Genomic DNA, 23,352 nt, shown 5'->3' on the forward strand with positions numbered 1-23,352 from the left:
AAGGAAGGAAGGAAGGAAGGAAGGAAGGAAGGAAGGAAGGAAGGAAGGAAGGAAGAGAAAGGAAAGAAAGAAAGAAAGAAAAAAAGAAAGAAAAGACTCTCCACCCTAACCCATGGATGGGAATGTGGGCTACGGGTCAGAGAACCATCTACAGCAGGGACTGATGGCATTTATCACCTAGAGAGGAGACAGGCTCTGTCCTCATCACTGTCCTGGGGCCAGTGCACTAAGGCAGGAACCTGCTGGAAGGATTATAGGAGCTCCAGAAAGGAAGAGAGCTCTCAGATAGAAGATGCCTCCCTGACGTCCAGGAGACATGTTCTTGGGATTAGCACATGATCGGAGAAAGAGCCTTCGATGTAGAAAAGGAAGGAATCTTCTCTGGCACCAACATCAATGACGTTTACTGGTTGAAATCAGTATCTGGGGAAAGGAGGGAGCTTTATACATAAATCTCTTCTAGTTTCTAGTTCTCAAATCAGTTGACTTGCAGCTTATCTCTTTTTTTTAGTCTCCTTAGCTCTTGGTTGAGTTGGTGGCTCGTATAGTAGAAAAAGGAGAGGTTGGCAATAAGGGGGCCACAAAGGCTGGAGGACGGACCGCAGGAATCTGAGATCACGTGCTGTGGGTTGGCCTCAGGAGGTGAATGAGCTTCCTGCAGTGTCTGGCAGAGGCAGGCCGGGGGCTGCTGGGCGCCAGTAACTGATTCCCCAAAGAGAGCATGGCTAATCGCTCACTGGCCCCCAGGGACACCAGCACCTGTGGGACAGAAAGCAGATGACAGAACACGACATGGCCCAGCAATTCCCACTCTACAAAAGAAAGAAAAAGAAAACGGGCTCTTGGGGACTCAGTCTAGATTGGGTGGGGAAAGAGAAATGGTGGAGACGGGCTCATCAAGACCGGAGGTCTACTCCCATTCACTCTGGTTATACACCACGAAATCAAGGCACTGAGGGATCCACGGGCTTGGCCCCAAGAACGGTTAATACATGCTGTGCTGATACTCAGTCAAAAGCACAATTCCCAGCCATGGGTCCTGACCAGTGGGCCTTAACCTTGTTACCACTGAGAATCCTTTTCGTTATTCCCCCCCAGGGATTGCCAGAAAATCCTATAATTTCTATCATCGCCACCCTGTCAAAACGTCTGTTCCGCATGCACCATCCAATGCTACCACATTGCACTATAATAATTTGGACGTTTAGCCTTATCATAGGTAGGTGTGTGATTTCCATTCGGCTACTTCATATACCGGGCAGAAAAAGCAGGATAAAGCAGTGGTTAAGGTATGGGACTCAGGACTCAGACCCTTGAGCTCAGAAGTCCAATCCCCCAAACTAGCTTTGTAACTTGGACAAGTTCTTAAAATTCTTAGTGCCTCAGTGTCCTCACCTGCAAAATGAGGACTATAATAGCTTCAACTAAGTAACAAAGGTAAAATGCTTAGCATGCTGCTTGTCACATGGTGGAGGGCTGAAAAAAGACGGTTAGCTGCTTCACGGCCCCCAAGATGAAATCCCTCTATGCCTCAACATGGCCTAGTGTGTCCTCACCTCCACCCCACACAGCAAGACAGAAAGCCTGGTCCTTGAGATCCCAGGAACTTCCCACTCATCGGAACCCTCTCCTGCACTCCTTCCCTTCTCCAGGGTGGGAGATGGGAGATGAGTGTGTCATCTCCCACTTCCGGACAAGGGGATTTATGGGTGTCCCGATTCTTTAAAAGACTACCTCAGAAAGATGTTGTGAAATACAACCCCACTGTTGTGGTCCACGAGTCCCCAGGGGCGTACCTGATGGATGCAGGGCTCCTGTCGGAGGCTCCGGAGGGCAATGAGGGCGGCCTCCTTCACATTTAGCTGGGGGTCTCCACACGCCATCTCTAGGAGCCGCTGGGGTACTTGGCATTGTAACAGCTCTGCCCCCAGCCCCTCAGGCCCCAAGTTGCCCAGAGCCCACGCGGCATTGCGCCGGATGCCAGCCTGAGGGTCTCCAAGCAGCTGGGTCATACCGGGTACAGCAGCAGCCAAGGCAGGCCCCAGGGGACCAGCCTGGTAGGCTGCGTTGCCCACAGCAAAGGTGGCACTGCGCCGCACAGCCGGGTCCTTGTCTCCAAGCCCCACCAGCAGGAGGCTGAGCAGCCCTGCCTGGCTCTGCAGCGCCCCACGCAGGGCCATGCTGTGTTGCAGCAAGTGTCCCAGGAGCCCATATGTGCGGGCCCGCACAGAATTCTCTGGGTGGCCCAGGAGACTCCGCAGGGGCCGGTAGGATTCATCAGAGCCAGCCAGGAGTTCTTGGATAAAGGACAAGTGGCTGGGAGACAGCACTCGGGCTGTGTGGGCCAGCAGGGAGAGAAGGTCGGAGGTTAGCAGTGGCTGGTCACCCAGGAGGGCAACTGAGAGGAAGGAGATGACAGGTCTAGGGGAGGCAGCCACCGCGGTCACAAACTGGTTGAGAGAGGTGGGATCCATAAGAGCCAGGCGGGTGAGGAGACTGACAGGCAACTCAACTTGAGGCAGCAGAAGATGGTGGCAGCAGACCTGGGGACAGAGGGGCAGGGCAGTAGGCAAAACGGGTTCAGGGAGAGGGAGCACTCACTGCAGTGAGGTAGCTCAAAGGAGCCCAAGCTCTGGCAGAGAGAAAAGCCAAGCTATGCTGCGAAATACTACAGAGAACCGGAAGACCTGACCCAAGCCTGCCACGTGAGACCCAGTGTGGAGCCCAGGAGAACAGGTACAAGATCATTCCTTGCTCTGCAAGGACGCACTTGCTCTGCTTTCAGAGGCCCACTGCTTAGTGCCAAGAATTGCCAGAGAGGTGATTCCTGGCTGAGGAGCTGAGTATCCAGTGCCTAGCCTGGGATGTCCTCCCCACGGAGCTCCAACGGATCCAGATGAGGGACTGATGGAGGGGGGGGGGTGCCAACCCCAGCCCCCAACAATGCCTCTGCTCAGGCCTGGATGCTTTCTCCACTCCCAGCCCTTAGATGGAGTCAGACCCTCCACTCTCCCCGGGGCCCAGGAGAGCCTTGGAGCTGTTGGCAAGTGAATTCGAGTACACAGGGTTGGCCATCCTCCTCCCCGACTGTCGTGCCTGTCCCAAGTACCTGAAGCAGGTGGGCTGCGACTTCTGAGGCCCCAAAGTCAGCCAAGACACCTCCAAGGAGGTCGTCGTCCACATCCAGGGCAAAGGGGAAGCAGAGGAGCCGGCAGACAGACAGCACCACGAGCGGGAGAAACTCAGACCCGTGAGGCCTAAGGAGGGCAGCGTGGAAGGCCCAACTCGGTTTGCTCACCCGCCCTTTACCATTCTCCGCCCCCTTCTCAAATCCCAGCTCCACTTGCCCAACCTCACCCATCCCACTGCTTCCCTCATAGCTCGTGTTCTCAGCGACAGCTCTCCTGACTCCCCCTCCCCACCCCGCCCTGCAGACTCTCTCCTCCAGCTCTGACTCACGCCCGGCCCAGCTGATGCAGGAAGCTGGGGGAAAGCAGATGCTTCAGGGTGGACATGAGGATACTTCCACGCTGCGACAGGTGGCTCAGGCATAACTGGGGCTCCTGGGTGAAGGTGGCCATGGCCAGGCTCAGCAGGGCTGCCACGCCTGGAAATACCCAGAATGGAGACCCAGTGGGGCAGGCAAGAGGCCTAGGTGCTCCTGCTTCTCCAGGGCTCCCAGGGCTTCCACTTGCTTAGTCCCTTTCCCATCCAGCGTGGCCCGCGCCATCCTCTTCCCAGGCGGCAACGGTCGCGGCAATCTCCTCCTCTTGAAGAGGGATCAACACTTTGGCCCTACAATGGAGGCCATGCCGATGGAAAGATACCTTGGGGTGAGATCAGCGTCCAGTCTGGCTCTGGGTTTTGTGGCCTAGACAGCGACGGCTCCTCTTCCTGTGGAGACACCACCTCGGGGAGCCTTAGGGCCATGGAGAAGCGGTGCCACAGAACGGTCCACATTTCTGAGCTAACCACGTCCCTTATCAGGCTACCCTTCCCTGGCTGGAGAGGAAATTGAAGGAGGGTGGGTAGGGAGGTTGAGGTCAGGCCTCAAAATGCCTTTTTTTCCCCCCACTCTTATCCCTGACCTCCAAAGAAAGAGAGTCCTAGAAATAATTCCTCTGTTTTCCCAAAAACCTGGGATTTCCCTATTGTCTGAGTTCCTTTCTTCTCACATCTTAACCCATGTGTGTGTCTGCTGGGAACCAGGGAATTATGGCTCTCCTCCCCCACTGAATCCTGACGGAGGCAGCTGTGATTCCCCAGAAAGGGTCCGTGCTGAGGGCAGGTGGGCCCATTCGAAGGCTATCATGAGCACCCTAATTTGACCGAAGAGGCGAGTATGGGTTGCTTCTTCATTCCTATTGTCTAGCAGCTCATTAGCCTAGGAGGCACCCATACCTGGGTGAGGAGGTGCAGCAGGAGGATAAGGAGGCCGTCGTAGAATCCACAGCTACCTGGTGGGGTCAGCCGGACCTGTTGGGAGAGAGGCAGGGAGAATGCAGGTCCTGTGCATGCAACTCCTGGTCAGGCAGAAAGAGCTCTTCCTCAGCCCAGGGCAGTGGGGAGAGCTCTTCTGGACTTAGGAGTCTTGGTTCCTGACTATTCATTCAATGACTACCTCTGTCCCAAAGACACATAGACTGGTAGGGTAAGAAGATACTTGCTAGACAAGAGGCTGGGGTGGGGGTGGAGACACAGTGGAGAGGGCCTAACTCTACTTTCTGGAGGTAGAACACTGATGAATTAGAAGTTTAAAAGGCAGTCAAAAGAAGGAGGTGGTAGGAAGGGAGAGCATTCCAAGTAGAATGGATAGCATAAATAAAGCAGCTCATCAACGATGACTGTGACCTTTGGAAGTGGTAAGTCCTGGTGTAACAAGATTATAGAGCCCAGAGGAAATAGATGAGCTCTGAGGAGAAGGTAAAGGAGTCTGGACTTTATCCCGGAAACAGTGCAAAGCCACTGAGGACTTATGCAACGTCCACACGGGCAAGATTTTTATCTCTTTTATTCACTGCAGTATCCTCAGAGCCCAGAATAGTGTCTGGTCTTCAATACACATTTCTGTGCTAAATACTTACTGGTTGAACAAATGACTGGACTTTTAAGAAAGCTCACCCTGGTGGCAGTGAAGAGAATGGACTGGAGAGGAGAGAGTCTAGAAAAGAGATCCTTCAGCAGGCAAGCGCCACAGTGCAAGATCGATGATATGCCCACAAACTAAGGCAGGACCATGACGGTGGCAGGCAGCAAAAGATCTGAGAGATGACAGGAAGGCAGAGCACATGGGGCCTGGGGGAACCATCTAGATGGCGGAATAATGGAGCAGAGGGCACAGTCTATGAGGACTCCCAGGTTTCTGACTGGGGCTCCTGGATGAATGGGAATGCCATCCCTACCACCTCTCTGAAGTTCAACTTCATCTGGAAAAAGCAGGTGAGTATCATTACATTTCATGTGTCTCTCTTTCAAGCATGTTGTGGGATAACATGTGAAGTGCTTTTAAGTTATAAGGAATTCTGTGTCTGTAAGGATGACAATCATCTGAATATGAAGTCTATCCTTCTTTTTACAGAATGAGAGAAATACAGGTTCCAAAGTATCTAAAAAGGAGGAGAGGGGAAGGCCTGGAAAAGGAGAAAGTGGAAAGGAGGCTACACGGCGGACGGGATTCCTGAAGAGTTCTCAGAATGCCAGCCACCTTTTCCACCTCAGTTAAGGAGAATGAGGGGGCCAGGGAGTGCAAACTGCAGGCAGAGGGGAAGAGATGAAGCTTCTGAAAAGACCTAAACAACAGGAGCAGGAGCTGCTGGAGGAGGGGACTAGAGCAGGCAGGGAAATCTCATCCTCAGGTAACTCGGGTCCCCCTCCCTCTCTCCTTCCTTGCCTGCGAGTCTGGGCTCAGAGGGGGCTGTTATCTGGGGGCAGACACAGAGGAAAGGAAAGACCCCTTGGCTCCCTTCCCACCCCTTGGTTTGCCCCAGGTGGGCTGGCGCTTCAGTCTTTTCCCCTGAACGGAGTCCTGGGTCCGGTCAGAGAGGTCTGTGTCCTCCCCAGCCCGCCTCACCTCTGCAGGGGCAGACAGAGCGTGTGAGGCTGCTGCAATCCACTCCACAGGCTGGAGGTCGAAGGTCACCCCTTGCTGACCAAGTTGTCCCAACAGACAGGCTGCTGCGCTCTGAGAGGAGTCAGAGGAGAAAGAATGTCTGAACCTGCACAGCAGGCAGGACAGGCAGAGAGGATTTACGTCTCCGTCCGGCCCCACGGACGGCCTCAGAACCGGCTGCTACTGGGACAGTGACGTCCGTGCTCCCCGAAGGGCCGGATGGCAGGGTGAAAAGGGGAGGAAGAAGAAAGCTGAAAACTCACCACGACAGAGACGATGTGTGAATGGGTAAACAGAGTAGCAATCTCGTTGCCCAGCTTCTCCATTCTGGAAAAAGGAGATACATCAAAGGGTGCAGCCAGGGAAAAGGAGGCTGGCGAGTGGCCTCCCTTCCTGCTGGACGGCACTCTCCCCAGGGGCTGTACAACCCCCGCCAAGACACAGAGTTGGTGGGAAGCTAGGTCTGCTCTTTGCAGAGAAGACTTCACTCTCTCTATCCCAATCCCTCCTAAAGATAGGCTGCAAGGTGCTATTCCCCCATATTTTGTAACAGGGTGAGCTGTGGGGATGGAAGATTCCAGTGGAGAGACCCCCCTTCGTGACTTACCCAGAAGGCAGATCTTGCAGCCGGAGGACAAGAAGGGAGAGGAGGTAGAGTGCTACTTCGGTAGACTCTTCCCAATCCATTACCTTTACCTACAAAGGAAACCCTAGATAGCAGAGCAACTTCTGACTGAGACAGCGGGGCCACCATGATATACCTGCCTGTGTTGCTGGCCTACCTTGCCCTGGACCAACATCAACAGTGACTCCAAGGCCAGGGGCTCGTGCCCTAGAAGATGACACAGGCGCTCACTGACGTGGCAGCAGGAGTAAAGAACCTGAGGAAGGGGGAAGCAGTCTGTCAGTGAGGCTCAGCAGCCCCTGAGCTGAGAAGCAGGCTGGCCTCTCAACAGATCTAGCATCCACCGTGGAGGTAGTAGAGAAGTCCAGGCCACTTCCACCTCTTGCTATAGGACAGTGAGATCAGGCTACTTCTAGGCTCTGGAGGGGACTGGCTGACAGTGGTGTCATCTCAGTGGAATAGATTTAAAAGCAGAAAGGGACCCTCTGGGGTCTCTTGTCTTTCTCAGTGTCTTTCTTTCTCTCTCTCTCAGTCCTGGGGATTGCAAAGAAATCTGGGGCGCCTGGGTGGCTCAGTCGGTGAAGAGTCTGACTCTTGATTTCAGGTCAGGTCACGATCTCAGGGTCGTGAGATCCAGACCCGAGTCCCACACCCAGCGTGGAGCCTGCTGAAGATTCTCCCTCTCCCTCTGTCCCTTCCCCCCTAAAAAAAAGAAAAGAAAAGAAAAGAAATCTGAAGTCCCAAGGGTTTTGGACAGGCAGTACCTTGAGAAGGTGGAGGCACAGGATGGGATGCTGCAAGCCAGAGATAAGGGATGGCCTCAGTTGGTTACTGTCTTCAGTGAGCTGATGGGCCAAATGCTGAGAGATCTGTAGGAACATACGTGAAGCCTCCATCCCATTCCCATGATTCCCATCCTATTCCTCTCCTATCTCCAATGAATCAGGTTTCTCAACGCCTTGCTCGCCACTCTCCCTCAGATTCACCAGGAACCTCAGACCCCATCCCATCCCCAGTCCTCATGGCCAGTGGAGAACCAAAGGTCATGGCCTAGTTTAGCGCTAATGTAGGCAGGTACAGAGGAAAGTGTTGCTGGCCAAAAGGGGGCAGGAAATCTAAATCCTGAGCCATTGAGGAAGCATCACGGGTGGCTTCGGATCAGCCACCCTGCCACACGGGCAGTTTGTCACTGAGCTCTCTAACGAGCTGGCCAAGGGCTCTGGGATCTTGGTGACATCATGTTCTACAAGTGGCCCCGACCCAGGGTAGGAGCATCTGTTGCTGGAAGTACAGAGTAAGGAGAAGTATAAAGGCTTGTTTTTCTGCCTTCCTGAGAAACTGAGGCCAGCTTCCTCATCTCCAGCAACCCAGACGAGAGGAAGCAGACACTGCAGCTCAGACCTGCTCCTTGGCTTCCCAGCAGCTGGGCAGCCCCACCGGAGCAGTGCAGACGGCTGCCAATGCAGAGGACATGGCTCCAGGCAGATCCTCGCTCTGCTCCCGCAGAGGCTGGCTCACTTGGGGGGCTCCTATAGAGAAAGGGCAAAGAATGCAGGGTGTGGTCTGGTCGTTTCTCTCAGCTCCCGGTTCATTCTTTTAGCACACAGCACACAGTTAGTTACTGAGTGCTCACTAAATGCCAGGCATCATTCAAGGCAATGGCAGTTGAGGCAGGGGTGGGGGGGCGCAGAGCCAGAGTTGCTCTGGAGTCAAGAGAACCTCCGCGCCCTACTCTGGTTACCTGGGGGTGTGTGGAAAGGGAGCTGGGGAACTGTCAAGCTGTGGAGCAGCCCGTCCAGTACCGCCCGCTGAGTTGTCAGCAGGCTGGAGTAAAAGGCTTTGGAGACGGACCAGCTGTTCCCATCCATGGCTTCACACAGAACAGTAAAGCACTAAGGGAGACAAGGACAGGGTTGACATGAGGGCAGCAGAAAAGTGACGGGGCTTAGGGTAAGGAGCAAGAATCCCCCAGAGAACCTAAGCAAAAAGGAGAAAACCCAGAGGGACCAGCAGTGCCATTCAAAGTGTTCCTCGCACAGAAAATGCATTATAATCACCCTCATGTTTTATTTTTATTTTTTTAATCTTTTTTTTTTTTAAAGATTTTATTTATATGACAGAGAGAGACAGCGAGAACAGGAACACAAGCAGGGGGAGTGGGAGAGGGAGAAGCAGGCTTCCCGCTGAGCAGGGAGCCTGATGTGGGACTCGATCCCAGGACCCTGGGATCATAACCTGAGCCGAAGGCAGACGCTTAACGACTGAGCCACCCAGGCGCCCCACCCTCACGTTTTAAAGAATGGCAATTTTAGGTGTCAATCCTTCTATTCTCTGATCAGCTGCCTCCTAGATAATGTTCCTCAAAGTGTTATCTATGGACCATGAGTATGAGAATTCCTGGGGATTCCTGGGTCCCTCCCAACCCAGTCCTACTGGTTCAGAATTTCGGGAGGTGGTGTGTTTATTCCAAACTCCCTATGCAGTCGCTACACAGTGACATATAGGATAAATGCTGGCCAATAACATAAGTTGCTGATGGCCAAAATTTAGGTTAGGCATTGGAAAAGCTTCCTGACTCGAAAGGGTGAGGGATGTTAAAACAGGCTCTCAGACTAGAAGAGTTTGAATGGACTGCTAGTTGGAAGCAGAAATGCAGTCCAGATCTGTGTCCCCCACTGCCAGTTTGAACAATGACTAGGCAATTGCTTACTTCCTTGCTGATGTTGCTAACTGTCTCCTCTGAGATCAGTCAGAACTCAGCTATCCTCTTGCTCAATCCTCCATTCTCCGGTCCCTCACCTCCACAGTCTAGGGATGAGAACCCACTAGTTTACTGGTCCACAGGACAAGTAAGTTTGGGAAATACTAGCCCATCTGCAAGTCTCTTTAAAAAGGAATACTTCAACTTGTGGTTCCCTGAAATAGGCCACAGTGCTTAATGCCTCTAGATCTTTATATATGCTACTCCTTCTGCCTGGACTGTCCTCCCTACTTCCTGCCTCACCCATCTGGCAAACTTCTATGAGTTCTTCAAATCCTAGCAAAGATGATTTCCTTCAAGACTTCTTCTATGACTCTCCAAGTAGCATTAATCATATCTTCTTCAGTGGTGCTTCTGTATTTCATACAAGTTTTATGTAAGTTCTAATGTACTTGTCACGCTATTGTCCTTGATCATTTTTCATCTCTCCTACTAGACTCTTTCTAGTCTCTTGAAGACGGGGACTTTCTCTTACTCATATGGCACACAGTCGGTAAATGTCTGTTGTATTACCTTGACCTAACCCTGTATAGTTATAAGAAAGGGGAAGGGAGAACACGGGGAAATACGTCAAAGACAGAAATCTGGACAAGGGAGCAGATTACCATAAGGCTATCCCTCCGCAAGGTCTGCTCAGAGTCATCTGGTTGGGCCAGCAGTTTCCCCAACAGGTCCAGAAAGAGGTTGGCAGCCTCCTGAAACACCTGCAGGCTGGGAAAAAATAGCCCATCTCTCTAAAAGCCCACATGTGGTAAATGGGTCAGTTCTGGGCAGGTAGGAGAATCTCTGCAAAGGAACATCTCAGAATGCTCCCTCCCCTCTCCCCTGCTAAACACACACACAGTCTTCTATACACAACCTCCTAGCCCTTTCTTTGCCATTTTCTCTAGGTTATTTATATTGTGACCCTTCCATTTAGTGTATGGTGACCCTTAGAACCTGCAAGTCTTGGGGTTAACTTAGAGGGGTCTCAGGGTCCTTAGGAGGATTAGCTAGACCCTCAGCGGTCAGTCAGCTGATCCCTAACCTGTCGGCTTCTCCTTACTTAGCCTCTTCCTAACAGAGAGGGGAAGAAATGGGGGTAGAAATTGAAGCCAAAGTGGCCAACAGAGCAAAGCTGGCTCTCATCCCACCTGTCACCTGTCTGGCTCCTCTCCAGATTGAAGGTACAGGCAAAGTAGGCCTGGATCACAGCCATCAGGTCCCGTGAGAAGGTCCCATACCAACATTGCTGCCAGGCAAGAGGACAGAGAGTAAGGGCAATGGAGAGGATGGAGACGAAGAAGAGAAAAAGCAGTAAAAAAAAAAAAAAAGGTGTCCAATATCCAGGCAGGTTGACCAAACAGGAAGGGGCAGAGGGAAGAGAGCATCCAGACAGAAAGGGGAAATCTAGAGGTCACAAAGTGGCGGCCAGTGGGCAATAAGCAGCCTAAAAATGTGTCCTGTGTGGCCAGAATAGGATTTAGGAGTTTAGGAGGCTCTGTTTTTCAAAATAGCTCAAATTCTTCTCGAAACTCCTTAAAAACACTCAAGGTTAGCACTCATGCACAGAATGCAGCTTTCAGCTGCCTGAGCTGAGGCCCCGTTAAACGTTTCAGTATTCTGTCCTCTCAGCTCAGCCACAGCAGAACACAGTAGGGGGAGGGGGGACTCAGCCTCAGACACACTGAGCCTCAATCCTAGCTCCTCCACTCATCGTCCCTGAGACCATTTACAAGTTAGTGCCTGTGTATAAGTTGGTGAATCTCTGAATTTCAGTACTCTGTTCTATAAAATCAGGGCAACAAAAGCCTAGGATTTAACATTCCAAAACACAGCACTCTAAAGATTGGGAAACTGTGCATACAAATTTGGATTTCTAGCTTCTCTTAGAAAACTGGAAGATCTGGTAACACTGGGCCCATGTTCTCATGGGCAGCAGTGAGCTGGAACTGAGGGGATGTCCCATTCAGCTTGGGCACAAGCTCTCCAGTTTATCGTACTCTCCACTACTCATATGGTCACACAGACTCTACTTTCCCGCCTGACAGGATCTGTCTGGCCTCAGAGGGCAGCAGAGTTTGCAACTCATGATCTACTAACTAGACAGGAGGAAAGAAAAGAAAATGCGGGGGACCGAATAGAAATCCAAGGTGAAGAAACTGGAGAAGAGGAAATTTGAAGAAGAGAGATCCAAGGTGAAGAAACTCCTATATGTCTTCCGAGGCTCCCAGGCTCCCTGCGTAGGGCTTACCTGCTGGATACTGTTGCATTCCTGGCTGTGTCTGAGCAGGCTGAGCAGGAGCCCGGGGAGCCCCGCCTCGCGGCAGAAGGAGTACAAGGGAATGGAGTCACTGCAGCTAGACAGAAGACTGCTCAGGACTCGGAGTGCCGGAAGGATACGGGATGCACCCTCCAGCATGCCTTTCAGGATCTGGGTGATGTGAGGGAAACAAATAGTAATCGATATTATCAGAAGGAAAAGGAGGGTGACAAATACCAGTCCCCAAGGAGCTGGCAAAGCAGACCAAATGTTCTCACTCCTTTCCTTGGGACTCTAAAACCCAGGGAAGGAGAACAGAGAAAAAGGGAAAGAGAGCCAGGGAAGTGACCAAGGGAAAGGGGACCTCCCCTCAGTCTCTGTGGGACCCAGTGCCATTCCTATCTGCTCGGTCCCTTCTCCAGCCCTTCGCCTTAAACACACACACAGGCACGCAGGCATGCACACACACACATGCACATACTTCCAAAGATTAAAACAACAGACACAAAACAATGTCATTCAACTCCAAACAGATAAAACGAACTATCTAACTCTAGATCAAGACTTGACTAACTATGACCCACAGGCCAAATCCAGTCCGTCACTTATTTATATATAACCTGCAAGATAAGGGCACTATGATACTTTTAAAGGGTTATTCTTTAAAAAGTTACTCTTCAAAAAAGAATAACATTTACGTCAAGTGCTTTATAATATGTCATCCTCTGTTTCTAAATCTTTTCACTTATTTGTTCATTTACTCTTTACAATCACAGTGCACAGTAAACAATTATCCATTTTACAGATGAGAAGACTAAAGCCTCTACACAGGTTAGGTAAGGAGTCAATTACCACACAGCTGAAGGGTAGTTCCGCTGGAATTCCAACTTCACAAGACTTACCCTGGAGGCAGAGCCTTTCGCCTGCCTCCCTACTGAAGTTACCACCCACTACAAGGACAGCATGGAAGGCCCAGAAGGGAGGTGCAAGGTGCCAAGACAATTCAACGGGGAAAGGAGAGTCTTGGACCAAGGGTGCTGGGACGACTCTATAGCCACATGCAAAAAGATGAACTTAGATCCCTACCTCACATTATATATAAAAAGTAACTCAAAAAATGGGCCAGAGACCTAAATGCTACAGTTCCAACTAAAAAACTTTTAGAAAACACATAGGAGAAAATCTTCCAGACTTTGGGTCTGGAAAAGATTTCTTCCATATAACCCAAAAGCATAAACCACAAAAGAAAAAAAATGGTAATTGGACATCATCAAAATTCGAAACCTTTGTGCTTCAAAAAACACTCTTCTGAAAATAAAAGAACAAACCATAGACTGAGAGAAAATGTTTGCAAACCACATATCTGATAAAGGTCTCCTATCCAGAATATACAAAGGACTCTTACAACTCAAGGGGACAAACAACCCAACTTAAAAATAAGCAAAAGAACCGAATAGACATTTCACCAAAGAAGATATACAAAGGGCTAATAAGCACATGAAAAGATGCTCCACATTAGTTATTAGCAAAATGCAAATTAAAATGACAATAAGACATGATTTCACATTCACTAGAATGGGCTGTGATAAAAACAGACAATACATGCTGGCAAGAATGTGGAGAAATGGAGACCCTCACACAGTGCTGATGGGAATGCAAAATGAGGCAGCCAGTTTGGAAAATAGTTTATCAGCTTCTTAAAATGGTAAATATAAATTACCATGCAACCCAGCAATTCCTAGATATCAAGGGAGAAAAAAGAAAACGTATGTCCACACAAAGACTTCCATGTGAATGTTCATGGAGACATTATTCATAAAAGCCAAAAAGTTGAAACAATTCAAATGTCCATCAGCTGGTGAATAAACAACACTAATTATGAATGCCAATTAAGCGAACTGTTATCCTTTAAAAAAGAATCTCGTTCTTCTCATTAGTATACCTGTATCAGAAGCTCTTATACACTTATTATATCTATATTTTTAATTTCATCAACAAAATTTTTTTATTTAAATTCAATTAGCCAACATATGTCATCATTAATTTCAGATGTGGTATTCAGTAATTTATCAGTTGTGTATAACACCCAGTGCTGATCACATCATCATCAATAAAAATTATGTGGAAAAGTGCTTTCTCTCATTCCAGAAGTACTTAATAACATCCTCCATTTTTGCCTCTTGCTCTTCAATGCCCGAAACGTTTACCATCCAAGTTTGCCAACCCCTGCTCTAAATGAATGCTTTTCCCTTCAAAAAGAGAAAATCCAGGCCTGTTTTGGGTTTTTTTTTTTAAGACTTATTTACTTATGGGGGCGCCTGAGTGGCTCAGTCGGTTGGGCATCTGCCTTCAGCTCAGATCATGATCCCAGGGTCCTGGGATCGAGCCTGGGATCGAGCCCTGCTCAGCAGGAAGCCTGCTTCTCCCTCTGCCTGCACCCCCACTCATGTTCTCTCTCTCTTTCAAATAAATAAATAAAATCTTTATAAAAAAATATGTATTTATTTATTAGAGAGAAAGAGAGAGTGTGCATGCTCAGGAGGTGGAGGAGCAGAGGGAGAGGGAGAGAAGAAACTCAAGCAGACTCCCCACTGAGTATGGAACCAGAGGCGGGACTGGGTCTCAACCCTGAGATCATTACCTGAACCGAAATCAAGAGCCAGACACTTAACTGACTGAGCCATCCAGGCGCCCCCTTTATTTAAAGATTGATTTAATTTAGAGAGCCGAGGCCTGTTCTTTCTGTGTTACTAAAGGAGGCTAGCAAATCTTGAATTAAATAGATGAATTGAAAAAGAACTGAAAAGGGACAAACTTTCTTTTTCTCCTCAAGTTTTTTAACGCCTCATCTGTGATTACCATAGTCCAAAATCCCATTGCGTGTGTCCGTTACCTGCCCCCCAGCCTCATGCAGCTGGCCCTGGATGCGCTGGCAGAAGTCAGGATTGCACAGCAGAGTGAGAGGGGCCTTCAGTTGGATGGGCACAGGCTCAGCGGTCTCTAGCAGGTGCTGCCACTCATCGTCGCTATCTGGCTCCTGAGGTATAGGGGAGTGAAAGAGGTCAGGAGCGTGTCGGGTTTAAGGGTAGGTGCGCTCAACCTGGGGAATCATGGAGCAAACGCAAGAACCAGTGAATTCTTCAGCCCAGATATATATGTTTCAACAACCAGTTTACAAAGGCAGAGTTGGCCGTGCGGGAGGGGTCTTGAAAAGTCTCTCGGAGAATACTGGCACGTGTTCATAAAGAGATACTTACAATTAGGTCTACTGCAGCATGGTTTATAATAAAAAAAAAATTGGAAGTGTCATAAAGCCAATCAGTAAGGGAATAATAAGTCATGGCACATCCATCTTAGGAAATATTATGAAGTTATTAAAAAGACTATAGAACTGGGGATGCACCACCTATGCGGTATTCCCACCAAAACTGCATACGTGAATCTCATCACGAGAAAGTATGAATTTGAGGAACATTCTACAAAATAACTGGCTTTTGTACCTCAAAACTGTCAGTCATGAAAAACAAAAAAAGACTAGGAATGATTCCAGATTAGAGGAGACTAATGAAGTGTAACAACTAAACACAGTGCCTAACACCAGATTGGAGCATGGGCTGGGAAAATTTTTTTCCCCCTATAAAGAACATTATTGGACCAACTGGCAAACTTTGAATATGGATCATAGATGAAGTAACAGAATCGTATCAGTATCAAATTTCTGACTTCTGTAACTGTACTAGAGTGGTGTAGGTTAATGGTCTTGTTCTTCAGCAATATGCACTATTTAGGGGTAAAGGGACAGATTGCATCTTACGCTACAACAACTCAAGAAAGAGGATTTACCCATATGCAGATATCTAGGGAGAGAGAATCAGAAAGCAAATGCGGCAAAATTTTAACAGTTGGTGAATTTGTGCGAAGGGTATACAGGAATTCTTTGTGGCATCCTCACAACTACTCTTTAAGTTTGAAACTATTTCAAAATAAACCCCCCAAAAATGACATGTTCAGATGTAGAAGGATCTCCAAAACAGATCATATGGTAAGTGAGGCACGATGTAAAACAGTACATGCGGTGTGAACTCAGTAACCAAAAACAGCCAAACTATAGATTTCTGCGTGTGCATGTACATATCTAAAAATTCAGCAAGTTTGGAAGAAGAAAGACAAACTAATAACAGCAGACACCACTGGGATTGGGGTAAGGCTCAAGAGGGACTTTCATTCTTACCCGTATGTTCCAATTTTTTTATAATTACCTGTTCAGATGCTATGCAATTAAAATCTACAAACTGATAATAAGAAATCAATTTTTAACATAAGGGGAGCTCATACTTGGGATAGCTGGGAATCAGTGTTCTAGAAAAACATCTACCCAGACCCAACATCCCATGGCAGGGTCAAGGCCAAGTGGAGCCTCTAGGGCTTACCTCATTTTCTAGGTCCACCGCATCAATGCTCCGCTGGCCCACCACCTCTGGCCTCAGCTCTGGGAGAACTCGTTCACAATCCTGAGTGATCTGGTTTTCCCTGCCAGAGGAACAGGGAGTAGGAGGCTCCTACTGACCTGTGAGGTTCAAGGTTCATTAACACGTCCCTCACTCTAGGTCCAAGATAAGAATGAAGAACAAGCCATACAGGATTGGATAGGGGAGAGCTTTCTTCTAGGATATGGCCAGGACAGGATGTTGACCACTCTACACGTATCCTTGACTGCCCTTCCACTTTGAATCTTACTGTCAAGTCTACCTTGGCAGTTTTCACCTGTAGCTCTCAACTCAAATAATCTTCCCTTTTGCATGGAAACAATTCTTTCCTTTTCAGTCAGTGTGCAACTGAGGCATAGAGAAAGGAAAATTCCCATGATTCCTGATGAATTAGGAAAATAGCCAGAATCAGAATTCAAGAACCCAGGACTCAGACTCCCAGGGCCCTGTCCCCACGAGGCGGTGGCTAGTGACAGGCACCATGTTGTATTTGCTTTGGCAAAAGCCAAAGATCTGCAAGATACCTCACCCTATAAATTCCTGGCTACCCCCTCCTCACCGAGGTGCAGGGGGGGCCTCTCCAGCCCCCCACTCAGCCCAGCTGCTCTTCATTTCTGAGGCCAAGATCCCAGCCAAGAGGCCTGGTTCCTGAGGAGTGGCTCTTAGTCTAGGCAGAGGGGCTGTGCCAGAAGCCATCTTGCTGGTCCTATCCTCTTGCTCAAGGGCAGGTCCTGTGTTCTGGTGTTTCTGTGGGCAGTGGGCAGGAGACACTGAATCAAAACTATTTGGTTGCCTTAGGGCAGTATGAATCCTATTCATGGCCCTTCATCAACCTTCCTTCTCCAACCTCCCCAGTCGCTAACCTGGTCATGTCCCTATCCCCTCTGTCCTACATACCTTCTGCTTGGCCTCCTCAGCCATGCGCTTACAGGCCTGTCTCAAGATGCGAGATCGATTGCCCTTGGGGGCCAGCTGATGCACCTGTTGGTCCTTTAGGACCTGAAGTTCTGGGGGTAGGCGACTGGTGAATGGAGTGCCCAAATCTGGGCCTCCTGGTTCAGTTATTACTGTAGGGAAGGAAGAGGGAGAATGCGTGATCATGCTAGAGCTGCGCCACCATCTCCACTTGGCCAGAGACAATGACAGTGTCCTCAGGCTTCTGTGGAAGGAGACCATCTTGACAACGTGACAAAGAGGGAGTGGGGTGGCAAGGGAAGTGGCAAAGGTTAGGCAAAGGGCGAGGAAGAAAGTTCGAGCTGGTAAGGTAAAGCAGATGCGCTGCATCCAGACACTGGGGAAGGGGGTAGATTGGGAAGAGCCCAGGGAAGTGCAAAAGCCCTGGGGACCATAAGCACTCACTGGTGACACGGCCAGCTATAAAGGGGTGATGTAAGAGGTCTGGCCAGGACAGACGCTGCCTGGGGTCCTTGGTGAGCAGTCCCTGCAGGAAGCTCTGTGGAGAGAAAAAAAATACCCCATGGGTCTTCGCTTTCCTACAGGCTCTCTTTAACTCACCAGCAGAAGCAGGAAACCAAGACTCCTGAGCCCATTCCTTCAGCAAACTAGATGGTCTTAACCACATCCTCTCTAATCCTATCCTCAGGCCTCATTTCCCTGGCCCCAGGAACAGACTTCACTGCCTCCCCTCCTGGAGAGCTCCACATCCTGTCCAGAGACATTCTGTCACCTTCACAATCATCTTCAGAAAGCAAACATTCAAAGGGGTCCAAATGGCTCACTGTGCCTTCCCTCTGATTGTGGGTTTGTTTGCAGCTTGGTAGGAACAGATGCACACTCACACACAAGTCATTGCATAAAGACAGGTTTGGGAGCACGCAAAAACAGAAATCTTTCAGATAGTCTTCAGATGGTGGTGGGGAAGGGAGACTGCCTCTGCAAAGGGTACATCTGTTATGAGGTATCCTTGGGAAAATCCTCAGTTGGGCCTAAAATAGGAATAGAAGGTACTGGTAGATGATGACCACTGTTCTAAAACAAGGTGCCATCTGTGGCTCTTGCTGAATGAAGATGCCTGCATGTCTGCTCTAAGGGAGAATGGAATATCCTATGCCTATCACCCACTCAAGTTTCTTTTGTTTAGATTCTTTTTGATAATTACTGAGCTTTCCCAACTAAATAGGTTGGGGAGAAACTTGTCCCTTTTCATCTTAGAGCAAGGGAAAGTTATAATGAGACTGCACTCTGGGAAAAGGTTGCATTTAAATTCCATTGAGGGTCCAAATTTTGCCCTAGATAAGAAATAAAAAGGGTCAACTCTTTTTCCTCCCTCCCTCCAACCCTCCCTCCCCCACTGAGACTTAGGTGCAATCAATAGGCACCACCTCTGTCACCTGTCCCTAATCGCTGAGCTGGCCCCACTTGCTCTGGCCATCAGAATGTCTTAAGATTCTTTCTTTCAGGAGGCGCCTGGGTGGCTCAGTCGTTAAGCGTCTGCCTTCGGTTCAGGTCGTGATCCCAGCGTCCTGGGATCGAGCCCCACATCGGGCTCCCTGCACCACGGGGAAGCCTGCTTCTCCCTCTCCTACGCCCCCTGCTTGTGTTCCCTCTCTCACTATGTCTCTCTCTGTCAAATAATAAATAAAATCTTAAAAAAAAAAAAAAAGATTCTTTCTTTCAGGAAGACTGAAAGTTCTGTGGGCAAATCTAGATATCATCTGGACCTTGCATCTGATAGGAAATAAGTGGAATAGAGAGTGTGTAAAAGGACAGCATCTGTCCCTGGTGGCTTGAAATTACCTTTTCATTGTGATAAAGAATAACCTGCCCCGGGGCGCCTGGGTGGCTCAGTTGGTTAAGCGACTGCCTTCGGCTCAGGTCATGATCCTGGAGTCCCTGGATCAAGTCCCGCATCGGGCTCCCTGCTCGGCAGGGAGTCTGCTTCTCCCTCTGACCCTCCCTCCTCTCATGTGCTCTCTCTCTCTCTCTCATTCTCTCTCTTTCAAATAAATAAATAAAATCTTAAAAAAAAAAAAAAAAAGAATAACCTGCCCCAAGGAAGGGCTGCTAATCCCAGGTTTGGCGGACCTTAGAACAGCCTCCCAGAACCAGCCCCTGCAGTAGAAAAGCAAGGCAGCTGGGCCCAACTCCTGCATTCATTCGGTAACAGCAAAATCTTGCCCCAGATTTTGGAAAAGGGAACAGGGGCAGAGAAAGACAGGTTTCGGATGCAAAGTAATCTCCCTTTCTATGTTCATTACCTTGAAGCAAGGACTAATGGTGGTCGGCCAGCGCACAGGGTCCTTGAGAATGAGGCTGACCAGCTGAAAGATGCTCGTAGTGTAGAAGGGAGGGGTGCCTACAGCCAGCTCATATAGTATGCAGCCCACAGACCAGAGGTCTGCAGTGTGGTCGTATGGACGCTCTTCCACCAGCTCTGGAGACATATAGAGTGGTGTGCCTTTGATGGATGTCAGCACCATCGTGTTGGTGCTCATCGCCCGGGCAAATCTGCAGGAGATGATGGAACGGAAATGGGAAGAGAGACCATAATCAATACAAACTAGGCCTGGTGACTACCACCTATCATTGTGTGAGCTATCCCAAACCCACACAGAGAGCACCTTCCTAAAGACCCAACAGGAATCCCAGTCTCCAGCTCAGCTTCTAAAATGAGGCGTAGGTAAGTCAAGCATATGGTCTGAGACTCCCTGCAGAATGAGAAGCAGAGACGGAAGGTCAGTCTCCTCACCCAAAGTCACAGAGCTTGATGCCACCACCCTTAGCAAGAAGGATGTTCTGAGGTTTCATGTCTCGGTGGAGGATGCGGTGGGAATGCAGATAGTACAGAGCGGACACCAACTGGGCAGCAATGGCTTGAACCTAGGGGTCAAACGGGTGGGAGAAAGAAAGGAGAGGTCAGAGGAAGGAGCCCACTGACAAGCCCAAAGACACTTCCTGAAATTACCGATGTGATCTCGTCTTTTTCTTTTTTCCAGAGCTTCCCATGACATCTTCCTTAGTTCTTGCCCCCCCATTCATTCATTCTTTCATTTGGTCATTCATTCATTGAAGAAAAATGACCATGGATGAGCAAATTATCCCATGCCTCTCAGATGTGTCATTTATAAGCTGACGATAATAATACCACCTCCCTTATAGGGTTACTGCAAGGATGAAGTAAGTTACAGCATGCCATGCTCAGAACGGTGCCTGGCACTTAGTAAACCTTCAATATACATTAGCTGTTATTAAGTAAGACAAAGTCCTCTTTCTCAAGAGAAGTGGCCAAACGAATAAGATACACAAAATGAGCAAGATGATAACTTGCAAATAATAATGCTCAGAGGGAGATGGCATGCTGCAACAGGAAATCCTGAGGGGGGGGGTCTACTTGCTAGGGTACAGAGAAATCTCTAGAACAAGTGTGGCTGGAGAATGTGTTCGACCAAATCCCACTGCTAACCACTAGATCTTGGTGGTGAATCCTGCCTTAACCACAACCCCTATCCCTTCCTGCCCCCTCTGGTACCACACACTAAAGGTGCCTAGTGACAGCGGCAGCATTAGTAATTGCTAACTAAGGGCGCCTGGGTGGCTCAGCCAGTTAAGCATCTGCCTTCGGCTCAGGTCATGATCCTGGGGTCCTGGGATCGAGGCCTGCATTGGGCTCCCTGCTCAGTGGGGAGCCTGCTTCTCCCTCTCTCTCTGCCTGCCGCTCCCCCTGATCATGCTCTCTCTGTCAAATGAATAAATAAAATCTTTAAAAATAATAATAATAGCTACCTATGTTGAATACTGCGTGTCAGGCACTCTTTTAAACACTTTACATGAATTAATTCACTAATCTTTACAATAGCCTCATGTGACAGACATTATAATTACATCCATTTCTAAATCAGGAAACTGAGCACCAAGAGGTTAAAGTAACTTGCCCCCGAAGATCCAGCTAGAAAGTGACAGCGTCAACCTTTGTACTCCAAGATTTTGGCTCCAGAGTTCACATACTTTCCTGTCACACCACATTGTCTCCACATACACCCAGACTTTTGTATTTTCCTTGGGAGTTTTCAAAATGGTGACTCTCAGTGCCCTCAGCTTTCCCTACCAGTCCTTAAACTGAAAAGAGGTCAGGGGAGGGGAGAAGTTTGAGCCAGGACACATACCTGGTCTTCGGGAAGTTTTCCGTCATCTTCCAAGATCTGAAAGAGCTCTCCCTCAGCATAGTCTGTCACCACCACCACCTGCAGGGAGAAGTCAATGGTCCTGATGGCTCCAGATTTATGCATTCTGAGATCAGGAAATTTCTGGGACCCTTCTTCTTGGGGAAGCGTGACCCAAAACCCAAGTGCACCTCTTTGTCAGTTTCAAAGCTGTCAAGCATATGCACAATGTTGGGATGCCGCAGACCCCGCATGATTTCAATCTCTCGTTGCAGATTCCTCAGCTCCTTCTCCGAGCGTCCCAATTTTGGAATGAACTTCAGGGCCACCACCTGTCAGTGGTAAGATGAAGAAGAGTCAAGGCCTAACTACACTATTGAAACATTCACCTCAGAGCTCCAAAACTCAGGCTTTAGATTGTTGGAGCAAATTCTCCTACTCCCCTTTCCCACAGTACCCTGGCCTTATCCAGGCCTCCCCCACCCTTGCCCTAGGAGAAAAGAGCCTCCGCCAGACAGATCCCTTTCGTGGATTCTGGGAGAGGTGTTCTGATCTGGGTAACAAACTCTGGGTAAAGATTTAAGAGATTCAGGGGAAAGAGAAGGAAGAAAAAAAATGAAGAATTGAGTTCAGGTGGTTTATCTCTTCCGGCATGGTATGATAGAGGAGAATAACAATAAATATAAATTTTATTTATTGTTTACTAGGTGCCAGACACTGTACTAGTATAGTAATTCAGCGTGAATCACATTTAATCCTCAAACCCCATCAATCAGATACTGTTCATAATTATCCTCATTCTAGAAATGAGGAAACAGACATTGAGAGGTTAAGTAACTTGTCCATAGTTCGAAGGCTACAAAATGGTGTACCTAGGATCTGAACCCAAGTAATCCAGTATTAGGGCTCATACTCCGTAAGAGGAATGAGGGAGTCAGTGCCTCAGGAATACAGGTCGGTATTCTGGTCCCATTTTCCACCGTAGTTGGAGGTACAGAATCCCACCCAAGAGATACCCCTCTTTGTTCACCACCTGAGCACTGTATTTTCTTCGACCTTTGTACACCCTCCCAAAAGAGCCTTCTCCAATCATCTCCAACACGTGGTACTTTTCCATGACAGAGGTTTCAGGATCCCTCAGAAGGAAGGAGGTAGAGATGGTGGTGAAGGGCTACAGCTCCAGGGACAGTTCCATACATCTAGGAGGCCTGGTTCGGGCATGGAAGAAAGGTTAACGTTAGCCACCTTGCCTTTTCCTTTTTCATAATAATCCAGGCGTCAAAAACATCGTAGGGCGAAGTGGATGGAAAAATGAGATCTTGGAGCAAAGAGAGCGCCTCCTGTCGTTCTCCCTCCTTTTCAGCCACCTCCTGTCCCCCAACCCAACCTCGTTCCCACCGGACGCCGTGTCGCCCTTCCCCCTCCACGCAGCCCCGCCCACCCGCCCCCTCCCCCTCTCCCTCCCCCTCTCCCTCTCTTTCTCCCTCTCCTTCTACCCAGACTCGCCCCTCGGCCCCGCCCCCTTCACCAGCCTCGCCCACCCGACCCCGCCCCTTCCAGCCTCTCCCAAGTTCCTGCCACCGCCAACCTCCTCAGCACCGCCTCCCACGCCCCCTGCCCGCGCGCTTCGCAGACGGGAGCCCCTCTCTCACCCCCAGCCTAGGAGCTTCAAGCTCCTTAGGCTGAGGGACGTCGCCCTGGCCTTCAGCCCCGTCCCTTCCGGCTGCCTGCAGACTTTGCCTGACTTATAATTCTTCTCCACCCCCACTGCCTGTCTCTTTAGACTCCCATTGTTACCAGCTGTACTCGTTGGAACTGGTCAGAGAGGTTCAGAGGACGAAGGCGTTCAGAGGTGTTGGGAGAGACGGCGGACCGCCCATAGGCACTTCCTAGGGCACTTCCGAGCCGTCTCTTGGGCATCAGGACCCACTAAGGACCTGGAGTCTACGGTTGCCTAGAAACGGCCGCTAGCCTCCCTGCCTCCCTCCCTCCTTTAACTTGCCGCCCC

At 49.4% G+C, this 23,352-nt stretch overlaps 1 protein-coding gene across 1 annotated transcript; it reads right to left on the reverse strand.

The window, feature by feature from the left end:
* Window positions 1–30: 30 nt before the first annotated feature.
* STK36 (serine/threonine kinase 36) lies at window positions 31–23,305 on the reverse strand. The gene is made up of 27 exons (XM_035007116.1): window positions 23,142–23,305; window positions 22,378–22,552; window positions 21,536–21,676; window positions 21,348–21,425; window positions 19,934–20,064; window positions 19,443–19,692; window positions 17,584–17,677; window positions 17,122–17,291; window positions 16,784–16,971; window positions 16,168–16,267; window positions 14,631–14,774; window positions 11,729–11,908; window positions 10,629–10,726; window positions 10,101–10,206; window positions 8,476–8,626; window positions 8,136–8,263; window positions 7,499–7,603; window positions 6,892–6,990; window positions 6,717–6,805; window positions 6,373–6,436; window positions 6,071–6,181; window positions 4,402–4,476; window positions 3,828–4,002; window positions 3,460–3,607; window positions 3,110–3,257; window positions 1,797–2,543; window positions 31–759 (listed from the first exon to the last, which is right to left on the reverse strand). Exons 2-27 carry the CDS (start codon window positions 22,459–22,461, stop codon window positions 616–618), a joined length of 3,948 nt encoding a protein of 1,315 aa, XP_034863007.1. The 5' UTR covers window positions 22,462–22,552; window positions 23,142–23,305; the 3' UTR covers window positions 31–615.
* Between the last annotated feature and the right edge of the window lie 47 nt (window positions 23,306–23,352).

Source organism: Mirounga leonina, unplaced genomic scaffold (assembly GCF_011800145.1).
Source record: "Mirounga leonina isolate KUSES-001 unplaced genomic scaffold, KU_Mleo_1.0 Mir_151, whole genome shotgun sequence".
Classification (NCBI taxonomy): domain Eukaryota; kingdom Metazoa; phylum Chordata; class Mammalia; order Carnivora; family Phocidae; genus Mirounga; species Mirounga leonina.